Source organism: Theobroma cacao, chromosome 10, assembly GCF_053813885.1.
Source record: "Theobroma cacao isolate CCN51 chromosome 10, ASM5381388v1, whole genome shotgun sequence".
In the NCBI taxonomy this organism is placed as follows: Eukaryota; Viridiplantae; Streptophyta; class Magnoliopsida; order Malvales; family Malvaceae; genus Theobroma; species Theobroma cacao.
This window is the reverse complement of record NC_142648.1, coordinates 28,351,161-28,363,949: the sequence shown is the minus strand read 5'-3', so window position 1 is coordinate 28,363,949 and position 12,789 is coordinate 28,351,161. Positions and strand designations below refer to the sequence as shown.

At 34.2% G+C, this 12,789-nt stretch overlaps 2 protein-coding genes across 2 annotated transcripts; both read left to right on the top strand.

Moving 5' to 3' along the window:
- The first annotated feature begins 380 nt into the window (after positions 1-380).
- Positions 381-6,944, top strand: LOC18587449 (Nucleic acid-binding, OB-fold-like protein). Its single transcript, XM_007011220.3, has 12 exons — positions 381-531; positions 939-1,037; positions 1,307-1,477; positions 2,043-2,108; positions 3,327-3,392; positions 3,695-3,811; positions 4,242-4,393; positions 4,529-4,619; positions 4,755-4,823; positions 5,640-5,731; positions 6,180-6,243; positions 6,508-6,944. The coding sequence occupies exons 1-12, from the start codon at positions 451-453 to the stop codon at positions 6,610-6,612; spliced, it is 1,173 nt and encodes a 390-aa protein (XP_007011282.3). The 5' UTR covers positions 381-450; the 3' UTR covers positions 6,613-6,944.
- Positions 6,945-10,103: 3,159 nt separating this feature from the next.
- On the top strand, positions 10,104-11,256 carry LOC18587448 (two-component response regulator ARR17-like). The gene is made up of 5 exons (XM_018128543.2): positions 10,104-10,441; positions 10,531-10,610; positions 10,693-10,770; positions 10,856-10,926; positions 11,075-11,256. The coding sequence occupies exons 1-5, from the start codon at positions 10,312-10,314 to the stop codon at positions 11,169-11,171; spliced, it is 456 nt and encodes a 151-aa protein (XP_017984032.1). The 5' UTR covers positions 10,104-10,311; the 3' UTR covers positions 11,172-11,256.
- The last annotated feature ends 1,533 nt before the right edge of the window (positions 11,257-12,789 follow it).

The window sequence follows — 12,789 nt, the reverse complement described above, 5'->3', positions numbered from 1 at the left end:
TACATAAACAGGATAATCATATCCTTTTCTTTTATTTTCTTACTTTAATGTTATCTAAACATTCCTATTTGATCAATCTTGTCAACTTCCTTTGCAAAAAGATTACAAATGAATCTTCTTGTAAACAATAATTTAAGGAACATATTGCAAGGAAAGAATTTCAAAGCAAAGTCCATGTCCACTAAGGTGATATATGGGCTCAAAATGCTCTAATATATCTTTCACAAGTTTAAAGTTGATTAGGCTAAGCCTAGTCAACTCAAAACCCAACAGCATGTTCACTCAGACCCAGCTGTCATCAAAGCAGGCTGAGTCCAACTATGCCATCAGGCTTTCAAGCACAAAAACCCTATAAATCTTGGTATAGAGTAGCCGTCCCTTAAACTGCTGAGTGCAGGAAGAGAAATTAGACTTCAAAGTTCAAAGGGAAAGGAAGAAAAAGTAAAACCCATGGCAACCAGTGGAAACAATGATCCCAAAAGGAAGCAGTTGATAGTATCATCTATTTGCAAACACTTCTCTTTGAATCCTGTAAGCAAAATAAGCATCACCCCATTTTTTATTTTCATCCATTTTCATGTTTGCATGTCATTTTCTATCTGTATACCTCTGTGTGGTTTATGACAAATCTCTTTCATTTTTGCTTAAAAAAGTTGTTTTTATTGTGTTTGACTTGTTTTTATGTGATGGGTTCTACTTCAATTCAGTTATTCTTATGTTAGCTTTGGTTGTTGAGTGCTGCTTAGGAAGCTGTTAATGGGCTTTTATTAAATGTAAAGGAGGGAAAAGGTTTTTCTGTATTCGAATTTGTAAATAACTAAGCAATTTTGAAAAATTCTTCTTACATTTGCAATCTTGTGAGCTATACTTAATTTATCTGGTTTTTTGATTATGTGGCAATTTTGCTGGCTATATTATGTTCCTGCTAAATTTTGCAGAAGGCTTTTTCAAGTGAAGTGCCAGGGAATGATATTAAGAACTTGTACTTAAACATTTTGAAGTCATCTGGGAAGGAATCACCAAAAAACAATGATGAGGTAATGTGTAATTAGCCTTTTTGCATGAAAGAATTCATCTTTATGTAACTTAACACCTAGAGCAGTGTTACTGAGGTCATTGAGAAAACAGTACCTGTATAAATCACTTGTGAAATGATTTGCCACTTGCTATAAATTACTGAGGTCATTGATGAAATGATTTGCCACTTACATGAGTTGGAAATTTTCTCGGCTAAGCTTTCTCTTGCGGAACAGGTTCTCTTTTAATTCTTAATCGGAAAAGTCAAATTTTGAATTTTTGATTGCAGGTGATGAAATGGATAGCTTTCGCAGAGAGCTTTCCTAAAGATTCTAAGGCATGCCATGGTGTTTTAAATGAATTGAATGCTGACTTGGCTCAAAAGTCTGTACTTTTGGGCAATGGATTTACACCCTCAGAAGCTGATGTTATTGTCTTTTCAGCGGTTCATAATTCAGTGGTATCATTTGATATATATATTTCAAACTTTCAGTGTGTTTCACAGAGTGAGGATCTTAGTGCATGTTTGGCCTAGCTTTTTTTCAGCTTATCTACCTCTTAAAAGTAAAAGTCAGACCAAATATGATCTTTTGAGAAGCTCTTTAAAAAAAAACAGTTTTTTTTAAGAACAAAATTTTTAAAAAAAGAGTTAAAAAAAAGCTCCAAGGAGGAGCTTTTTCTTCTCTTCTTTTAAAAATACAAAAAAATTTTTATTTTTGTTTCAAAAATATCCTCATTTGTTAAAAATAATTACAATATTACTCTCTTAAAAAAAAGAAATACCTTCTATGATAATTTTAACAAAAATTATAACTTATAAAAAAAAATTTATCAAACAACTTTAACTTAATTTTAAAAGTTATTATTTTTCATAAGAGCTTTATAATAGCTTTTAAGTTAGAAAAAAGCCAGGCCAAACAGGCTATTAGTTCCAAATTGCTGTTATACTTGATGAGGAAAATTTGGTGTGATTCCTTAGTGGGATATTGAAAGCCTAATTGCTTGGTATACTTGTTTGCTGTCAGATTGGCCTTTCAAATTCCGAGAAGGATAAATTGCCACATGTGATGCGATGGATGGATTACATCCAGGTAGAGACATTTTCTGTTTTTTTGAATTTAAAATATGTTGGGTTTTTTCAATTGCTTTTGGGAAAGCAAAGTATTTATAGTTACAATAGCTTTGTTTAGATGCAAAAGGAATGAATGTTTTCACCCAAAATAAATGTTAAGGGGTGTGGCTCTTTTGAACCTGTGTGGATCTGCTGGCCATGTTCTGGCTGCAACCTGCTAGCAGACTAAATTGTATGAATAGAGGTATCAGGAGGTGCATTTTAAGGTAGGATTTCACTGTATGCTTTACACTATAATGGTTATCCTCTGGCTGCTTTCCAACTGCAATAGCAAACTCACCAACACCTAGTCCAAGAAGATTTATCTACTTGAATGCCTGGTATCTCATATTTCAGAAGATTGAAAAAAACAAACATTCGAATTGTGGAAATAAAGAAATTAGATAAAATTGTTCTAATGAGGTCTTAGTTATCAGATGTCAAATTTACAGTGCTGCATCTATCCATGGCTTGTAAGTAGAGACATAAGTCCCCGGTTGTCAGGCGAACTCAGTTATATGCAAGAAAATGGGAAGAAAATGGTGGATTCTGGCTACCTAATGGATACTTGTAGTAGCTTGTTTCTGGGCATCATTTCGTTTTTCCTGCATTTGTTTGCATTCTTTTTTTTTGGAGAAACATAGAAAAAACTATTTGCAGCTTAATGCAGGAATCTGAAATCTGGCTTTAGTAATTGAACACAGCTTGGTATCACTTGGGACAGCCTCAGCTATTTACTTTCTTGAGGTTTAATCCATCCTATAGTTTAGCTTAAGCTTTTAATATTTCATCAACAATATTTTTAGCCACTGAGAATTATATGATGTTATAATTTTGATGCCAAGTCGACACTACACTCTTAGCCACATTTATATCATGAATATGTATCTTCAATTTATCCTCTGACTTTTAGTGGCCTGTTTTATAATCAAGTTGGGGAGTGGGGATTGAAACTTGAAACCTCATTTTTGGAGTTAGGTTGTGGCTATCATTTGGTATGGCCTCAACATTGACTTTTTTAGTGCTCTTGGTTAAAAGTTATCAATTATTTTAGAAAAATTTATCAAAACATATTGCAAGTTTTATAAGATGATATTTAGGGCCTGAGAGGGGTGTTCCCAATTTGTGGTCTCTTCAGAAATTTTAATTCGTACCCTTGTTACCTTTGCTTAGAAACCCTTTTTAATCATTCTTGCAGAGCAAAGAGGATCTTGGTGCACTTTTTCAGAAAATATTGCTGGAGAAGCCTGGTTTTGAGCCTCAGGTAAGTTATCTGTAAATTATTTGCTTTGTATCCATGATATTTTTTTCTAATTGTTTCTAATTTTGTGCTGGAACATAATAGATGATTTTGAAGTGAATAGGAATGAAAAATTTCAGTTCAAGTGAAATGTGATGTTATGTTTGTTGAAAAGAGGGGTCTTGACCTCTTCACCTTCCTAACCACTCCTCCATTCCCCCAACCCCTCAACCTGCCATTTATTTTTACTATAGAAGGTTGTTAATTACTTTTAAAATTTGGCAAGCATTTGAGTCCTTATTATTCTTTTGTTGATTCGGTTGCAGAGAGCAAAAGCTGCAGCTAAGCCAGAGATAGATTTAAACGCTAAAAAGAATGTTCAAAGCACGAAAATTGCTGACAAGTCAGTAGCAGAAGTAAATGCAAAGAAAAGTGATTCTGGGGTACCATTTTCCCCCTTCTTGTCTATTCCAGTGTATATTCTTGATGTTATCCACTGGGCAATTGCTTCAGCATTTGAACAAACTTATTTGAGTCATTTCTTGCTTAAATAACACTCATAATGACAAGTCCTTATGTTTGATTATTAAGTTTTTATGCAATAAGAAAATTTGTATAAGAGAATTGTTTTGCTGCCTTTTTATGATTAATTGATTATCAAACATCCTATATAAATAGAAGGAGGTACTAGTTTCTTTCGAGGTTTAGATGTAGGAAAGTTACAAATTCATACATTAATGGTGCTTTTTTGCGGGTAGGGGTTTCCATTGCCATACACTGGAATTGTGATCAATGCCTAGACTTTATCTAGATTCTCATGCTGGTAAAATTCTTTGACAACTCCTCTTTGCTTTGCTATTTGGGAATTTGAAGAAAAAGGCTAAGGGAGATAAGGAAGCTGTTCAAGAGAAGAAGAAAGCACCTGAAACAGAAGCATCTGATAAAGACAAAGAACTCAGTGTCAGTTTACTAAATATACAGGTTGGTCTTATTTGCAAAGCATGGAAGCATCCATCTGCTGATAGGTATGTTGACAGACTTGTCTAGTTTTTTACTTTCAAGGACCTTAGTATCATAATGGTTGAGTTTATCTAATTTTTCTGCACGGCTGTCTAGAAGCAAAATTGGTGGAATGATGTTTTTGTTTATTAACAATGCAGTCTACTGGTTGAGGAGATTGATGTTGGAGAGGCTAAATTGCGACAGGTGGTTAGTGGATTGGCAAAGTATTGCAGTCCAGAACAGTTAACGGTATTTCTTTTAGTTAGCTCTTATGTAGATTTTCATTTTTTTGATTTTTAGCTTTTATCTTCATATTTTTTGGTTCATTGAGTTTTGGACCTTACATTTTGATGTTCTCTATGGTTTTTGCTTGTGCCTGTGAAGAATCGTCGTGTTGTGCTGATTACAAATGTAAAACCTGGAAAGCTACGAGATGTGATGTCAGAGGGACTGGTAATTTTTTTTCCTAACATTTGTATATTTGACAAATATAGATTTTTCTTACCTTTTGTGAAGCTTTAGTGCAGTAATTGGGTCTTATGAGTTTAACATTTATTTATTTTTTTAATATGCTTTCATGGCCTGGGGTAAGGTAAAGTGAGAAGCAATTGACCGAGGAGTGTGTCTTGGTAAAGTGATGATGATGCTTTCATTGAAGGTGTCAAGGTTCTTGCCATCACTTTGATTTCTTCCACAGTCTCAATTGGATGCTTATTCCAATTTACAAATTTGCAGCTAATAAAAGGGTCACATTTAATGCTCTTGTTGTTTTATGTTTCAAAAATTTGGCAGTCGTTTACCTATTTTCTGGTCTCCATAGATGATAAATTTGGTGTCCATTGGATTTCGTATACAATATAATTCTGGGCTGGAATCTGGATGTCAATTCCTGGGATAAAACATATCTCTTACAAAAACAAATGAGTCCCCTGGGCCCCCTCCCCCATTGCCAAAGCCAAAAGAAAGAAGGGAAAAAGAAATCAACAACAGGACTTGTGTATAAAACTTGATGTGATTTCTTGAATTCTGTTTGCTTTTCTTTGTAACAATTCCCTTAAAGTCAGTCCATTGAATTCCTAAATGAGCTTACACTCGTCACAAGATAAATCAAGTGTGTGTACATTTGTAGATACTATTTTTGTTTTTCTTTCAGCAGAAACTATGGTAGTTTGCAATCTCTGAAACTAGAGCTAGTTTGTGACTTGTGTTCTGATATATTTGAAGCCTTAATGTTGATCTATTTTCATGTTTGTAATCTCCCCCTTTCAGGTGCTTTGTGCTTCTAATGAAGACCACACTGCCGTAGAGCCTTTACTTCCCCCAGAAGGGGCTAAACCTGGCGAGCACGTTTCATTTTCAGGGTAAGCATGTTGTGAGTTGCATAGAAATTAAAATTTTTATTGCACAAACATTTCATAGCCTTGCTTTTGTGTGAGATTATTTGAAAGAGCATGAAAGTTATTTATTGCCATTAATAGACATTGTTGCTTAAGCTTGCTTAATGTTTGGTCAGTCCTTGTTCAGCTTATTCTCAGGTCATCAGGACACTGTTGGGTCTACTTAAGGACCACTGATTCAGCATCTCATGCACACATTATGACATAAGGGGTGCTAGTTTAGTTCACTCGTATTTTAGAGACCTGCAGATGGCTCTGTTCCCATTATGGTGCTTGTGTCTTGCATCTTCCCCATTTCCCGTTTGCGCATATTTTGGCTTTGAGATAGGTTTCTGTTGTTTGAGATGAAGTTTTTTCTCCTGGTATCATCACTTGTATCTCACATGCAAAAAATTGTTATTCTTTCATTCAGGATTGATGGAAAGCCAGAAGATGTCCTAAATCCAAAGAAGAAGCAGTTGGAGAAAATAACACCAGTATGTTTTCCATGTTTTGGCTTGCGGATTCTTTTTACCTCATCGTTTGGATTCTCGGTGATACTTTTTCACGGGTTGTGAAAATGGCTAATGATTTTAACTATGGTTTATCTCTATTCATGTTCTTCATTATTGCACTTTTCTGAATCTGGGGATTCGATCTGTGTGTCTGGTTTCTGTCATCACTTTCGGTTTTGTTATTGGCCTGCTATACGTTTGCTTCCGGTTCTGCATGTATGACTGTGGGATTTGTCTGTGCTGCAGCATCTTTTCACAGATGAGAAGGGTGTGGCCACATTTAAGGGCATTCCGTTCATGACCTCAGCTGGGCCATGCACATCCTCCATTCCTAAAGCAAGCATCAAATGAAGACAATAAAAGATTACTGTACCTACAACAAAACAATATAGGTTACTGTTCGGAGGTTCTGATTGCAAAGTTCTCAGGGGGTCAGTACTACTTGCTGCTGGAACAAGATGAGACCGTGCGAAATGCAGTTATTGTTTTTTTATGTCTTTGAATGGTCTAAATCAGTGTATGTTGCTGTCACAATCTATATGAAAAGATTTGGTTGCTACTACATTTAATTTGAATCTGGTAGTACAGAAAGTTTAGGAAGAAAAGTTGCAGTCTAAACCAGCTCCAATCCTGATTGTTAAACTTGTTTATGAATGCATCAGAAACTTCTGATTCCTGGTCCATCATGCTTGTGGAATTTATGTGAAGTTGTGAACATTACATGATGGATGGTTCATGGGTTATCAGTAACTATTGGAAGTACGTAGCAACACTACTTCAACATCTTAATCACTTATATTTAGTATCCAAATTAAAGTTAAATTTTCGATTTGGTATTTAAATTTAAAAATGCATAACTAAGTACTGGAATTTATATGATCTGTTCAAAAAAAAAAAAAAAAAATTCAAGAAAAACATGTCGGGTGTCTCAAAAAATGTAATGTTGACATATCAAGTGTGGTAATTTTATTGAATGTTTTGAGTACGTCATTTATTTGATTTACGGTGTTAGAAAAATATGTCACTTGTCTCAAAAAATGAATGTCGACATGTCAAATGTGGCAATTTTATTGAATGTATTGAGTACGTCATTCATTTGATTTACGGTGTTAATTTTGTATGTAAATTGATGGATGGAAGCAAACTTCAAATATATAATTACAATTTTTTAAACTTTAAGTATTAAATCGAGAATTTCATTTTAAGTCAGATACTAAATATATAATTAATCCAAAATACATTTTCAAAGGTTTACTTTTCTGGCTAGACATTGCATGGGATCCTTGCACATGTATGACGTTAATGTCATGAGACATTGCTGTTATGGGGTTTATGACAAACACCTTGCATTTCTGCTTAGGGGAAAGTCATCAGGTAATCTAGCAATAGAATTTAATAGAAATGCATATCCTATAGAAACAGAAGGCTACCCTGTCCCTATGAGGGGGCCCTTCATCTCTTTTAAGGATCTGTATGGAGTAAAATCTAATTAGATTTTGTTTGCAGAATTCAACTGCATTATTTTTCCAAAGGCCCACAGCAGCAGCAGAGGAAAGAGTCTTCCCAGGGATTTCATCAGAGACTTTAATGTCAAGATGTTGCCCGGGTATTGAATGGGAGTGAGTAGGACTGTAAGTTGAGTTGGGTCAACATGGTAAATTAGCTCAACTTTTTTTTTTTTTTTTGGATTCGAGTAAGGGTTCGAATTTAACTCTTTCAACAGAGAGATGATGTATCAATTAATAAGTCAAATGCTAAAAAAAAAAAAGTTCAACTTGTTTAAACAAAGACAATAAATCAAATGGTCCAGTCGAAATGGTGAAAACTGCATGGTGATTAGAGGAAAAGTCCTCACATAACAGCAAATTTTGGTAGGAATTGCATGGAAGAGTATAAGCAGGCACAGGTAAAGATCAGATTGCTCCCCCAAAGAGACAAAGCAAAATGGGAACCACCTTCAAGTGACAAAGTGGGAGGTTCGGATGTTGTTTATGTGATATGTTGATGGCTATGGTCTGGCTGCAGCTCATTCTGCCAAAGTGAAATGTGTGACAGACCCTTAAGGCTCTTGCAGTTGTAAAAGCTTTGGAGTAGTGTGCATTGGGAAATAGGATTGATCACAAGAATTATCCTTGAAGCAGATGCATTGAGGGTAGTGAAGACATTAACAAGCTTTGATCCTCACTCTTCTCCAATTGGTTGCTGATGGAGGAAATGAAGCTGCTCATGCACTACCTAAGTATGGGATGAATGTGGAAGGAATATGCTTACTTAGGTAGAAGACTGCCATGATTAATTGGTTTCTCCCCCATTATTATTGCTAATTGTAATCCAATTTCTTGAGTTGATCAAGTTACAAAATTAAATTAGATTTTTTAAGTTACTCGAGTTTGAGTGTTTTCATATTCAAATTAGAGTTGCTAACCTAAACTCGAATCCGAAATGTTTAAGTCTCTATGGATTATTAATTAATCAACAAAAGTATTAAATCATTTTTCAAAAAAATCTTGTGTATTGATAAAAAAAACTATCCCCGTTTATGTAAAAAAAACTCTAATAATTAAAACTTGAATTATATATATATATATATATAAAATAATTACTCATCGAATCTTTTTTCGTAAACGATATTTTCATATTCTTTCCCGTTTCAAAATTATAAATACAAAAAAAAAAAAAAAGGAACAACTTCAATTAATATTCCTTTTCTATATCATCTCATTTAACAAATGATGATTAATCTATCAATTACACCAATTCAAAGTTGTGGAACCCACTCATAGCATAGGTTACAAGTTGACATATATAATAAAAATATGGTTATAACCATTAAGTATTAACATATTAAAAAAATCCACAATCATATAAGTTTATATTCGATACATTATCAATATATATAAGTAATTCTATCATATCTATAGCACATCATATATACCATATGATAAATAAATTTTTAAAGCTGAAAATCTCTGCATGAATGGGCAATCCCAGTTTGTCTTGATTGTAATGGAATGGACCATGATTGATGGTAAGAAATCAAATAAGTAAAAAAAAAATAAAATAAATAATAAAGAGAAAAAAGAAAAGGAAAATCAATCACTTTGGATATTGTTTGTTTCTGACCCATGATTCTAATTGATCCGTACAACTACATCATCAACTTACAATGGTTCTGTTCTTTCCCCCCTACCAAGAAAACATGTTCCCAACCCTTTACATGAAGAATTTCTTTTATGTTATTTTTATTCTGCATATCTGTGTAGAGGCAGACCCAGATTCTTTGGTGATCAGATTGGATCTTTTCCCCATTGCTCTGATCTGGTAAACCAAACCCTCTTCGAATCCTATAAAATCAATATGATTTCAGAAATTCGTGTAATATATTTTTTTACCATACCATGCCATAAATGAAAAAAAAAACTGCGGTGGGAAATCTTTAAGAAAAGTGAATATGCATTTAAGTTAGTTCTTAAATGTGATGTGGTCCAATTCAGCCCAGGAAAGGATCCTGCAGAAAAGGATTGAAGATACTGATACTGATTATGATTCTGTAGTGAAATTAATAAAGAAAAAAAGCAAATTGGCAGTGTTTGTTTTGAGAGAAAGACAAAGAAAAACAGGCAATGAAGGGGGACTGAATCAAATCCAAGAGAACCCCAAGAAGGATCACGAAATATCTGTGATTTACTTTGGTTTTAATGATTTTTTGGTTCTATGAATTTGTTTTCTTCTGATACCCTTTCTAAATTCCTCAAAGGGCTCCACCTTCCTCCTCCCCACCAACCTTCAGTTTTCCTGTTGTTTTCTCTATAAATACAGTCTCTCATTACATTCATACATCTCTTGTGAGCTTGTTTATTGGTCTCTTGTATTAATGACCAACTCCTATTTAGTGCACTAGCTTTTTTGTTTTCTGTTACATTATGTAACACAGGCCAACTGCCTGCCTGCCTGCTTGGTTTTTATATCATTAATGTTGATGTTTGTGAGTAGCCTGGAATACTGCCTTGTTCATCATCAGACTACTGCTTAGCAAGAAGATTTCAAAGGATGGCTGGAGGCGGCTGTTCTAAGGACACGGCGGTGGATTTTGGGGATCAACCCCATGTCTTAGCCGTGGATGATAACCTCATTGACAGAAAACTGGTGGAGAAGTTGCTCAAGAACTCCTCTTGCAAAGGTACATTCACTCTCTCTTCTTCTTGCTTTCCATTCTGTAACTAAGAATGTGTTAAGACTTCTTAACATATTTCCTGTGTCTTGCTGCAGTAACTACCGCAGAGAATGGGCTGAGGGCATTGGAATATTTGGGGTTGGGAAATGATCAGAGGAGTGCCATGGAGGGCACTGTAAGTAACATAACATTCCCTTTGCAATCCCATACTTTGACAAAAGATTTTCCTAACATTGTGTTTCCATGTCCATCTGCAGGTCTCAAAGGTCAATCTAATAATAACAGATTATTGCATGCCTGGAATGACAGGGTATGAGCTGCTAAAGAAAATTAAGGTACTGAAACATTTTTCCAAGTACCCTTTTCAGGAATAATTGACTTCGCACCATTTGCAATGATGGTTTATGGTATCAAAAACAGGAATCATCAGTTCTGAAGGAGGTTCCTGTTGTAATCATGTCCTCTGAAAATAGCCCAACTCGCATTAGCCAGTAAGTTTCCCTGAAAGTCTTTTTATTCCGAACATTTGGCTTAATGATACATGCATGTATCTCTCCATTCTCAATCGAGTTGGGTTCAAATTCTTTTTCCCATTTTAAAAAAAAAAAGAATAATGAAAGTTTCACTGTATGTGAACAGGTGCTTAGAGGAAGGTGCTCAGATGTTCATGCTGAAGCCCCTCAAACAGTCAGATGTGAAGCAATTGAAATGCCATTTGATGAAATGCAGAAGCTGAAAATAGATTTTTGTTTAATCTTTAATTAGCCATGACCAAGATTAATGTATGGGAAAGATTTGTAATGAGAATCACTTCACACTCACATTTTCCAGTCTTTCACATCCAAATTGGTCCTGCTTCCTCCATCTCCACATTTTGTATGAGAATAACATTTTCAATTAATTTCTATTCATAGAGAAGGGTTCTTTTAATGGAAACAAAGATCACCATGGTTGGGTTTTTTTGTTTTACCTTGTTCTTGAATGCAAACATCATAAAATGAGAAGTCAATAATGAAATTCGGGATCTCAGGGATCTCTGTAAAACGATTAAGGTAATAAATATGACTAACCTCTATTTATAGTTTAATAATATAATTTACTTATCATTTGTCACGTACCATAGTCACCAATGAATATAAATTTTTTATCTATTTTAATGAGTCAAATTTTCAAATTTTCGAAGCAATGGGGAAAAAAAAAATCATTGGATTCCTTTTCACCTGATTGATGAACACAAAGTCTCATCCAAGTTCCAAATGTTACCATTAAATCTTTTCAATTGCTAATTAGCCCTGTTTTGCTCAAGTTTAAACAATATAATATTCATTTAATCAAAACAAAAACCATCATAGGATTCTCTTTTATTAATGGAAAACAAATCAATAGTGAAAGTTAAGAGTTTCGGAAAAACGAACAAATTAATAAATTTGGATCGTCTTGACACATTGCATAATTCAGTTTGCTTATCATTTTATGACGAAATTGTTATAAATTCACCCGTGAACATGTATAGATTTATATCATCTCCAATTAAGTCATGTGCTCCAAATCATGGCACATGGCTGCTATCAATCAAAATGATTTTTGATTATACAGATAATCAGAAATTGATTTTGTAATTGTTGTCTGCTTTGACCCTAATCATCCTTTTCCATTATTGGAGGGGAAAAAAAGTCCTAATCAGTGGAGCAATTCCCTCCTCTAATTTTGCTGAATTCTGGGTATTATGAACCATTGTGGGTTAGTGAAAGTTCTATCCAAAGTTTCTTTGTTTCTTTTACTTGGGGATAAAACTCTTAACCAGTGGAGCTACCATTTAATCACAAGACCGTAAATTTTTTAACTGTTAAATTTATTTATTAACGAGGTAGTAATATTTGAGTTTACTTATAACTCTGACAGGACATCAAATATAAATCGGTAAGAATTGTATTTTCTTATCATAATTTAAGTAGTTATTTTTTTTTACCTGATGCAAGGTTATCTGAAAAATGATTCAGCTTGCATCATAGGGCATCTTTGTCTAATGTTGTCTTACATAAAACAAGCATCTCTCAATGTCTTTCATGTCATCTTGTCAAACAGCAGGATGAATTCAATTTAATAGTAGTAGTAAATAGACAGCTTTTAAATCAATGGAAAAAGTAGCAGATAATGATAAGATAACACATCAGCCAAATGCAGATTCCTATACTAAGCATTGAAGAAACCTTCAAATTTTTTGGATTCATTCAAACCCAAGTGATTGGATTTCTTTTGTTCTTTTCCTCCTTTTTTTTTTCTCCCTTAGGAAAAAGGAGCACAAAAGAACCCCCCAAAAAAGAAAGAAAATTGTATATGTTCATCTTAAAACC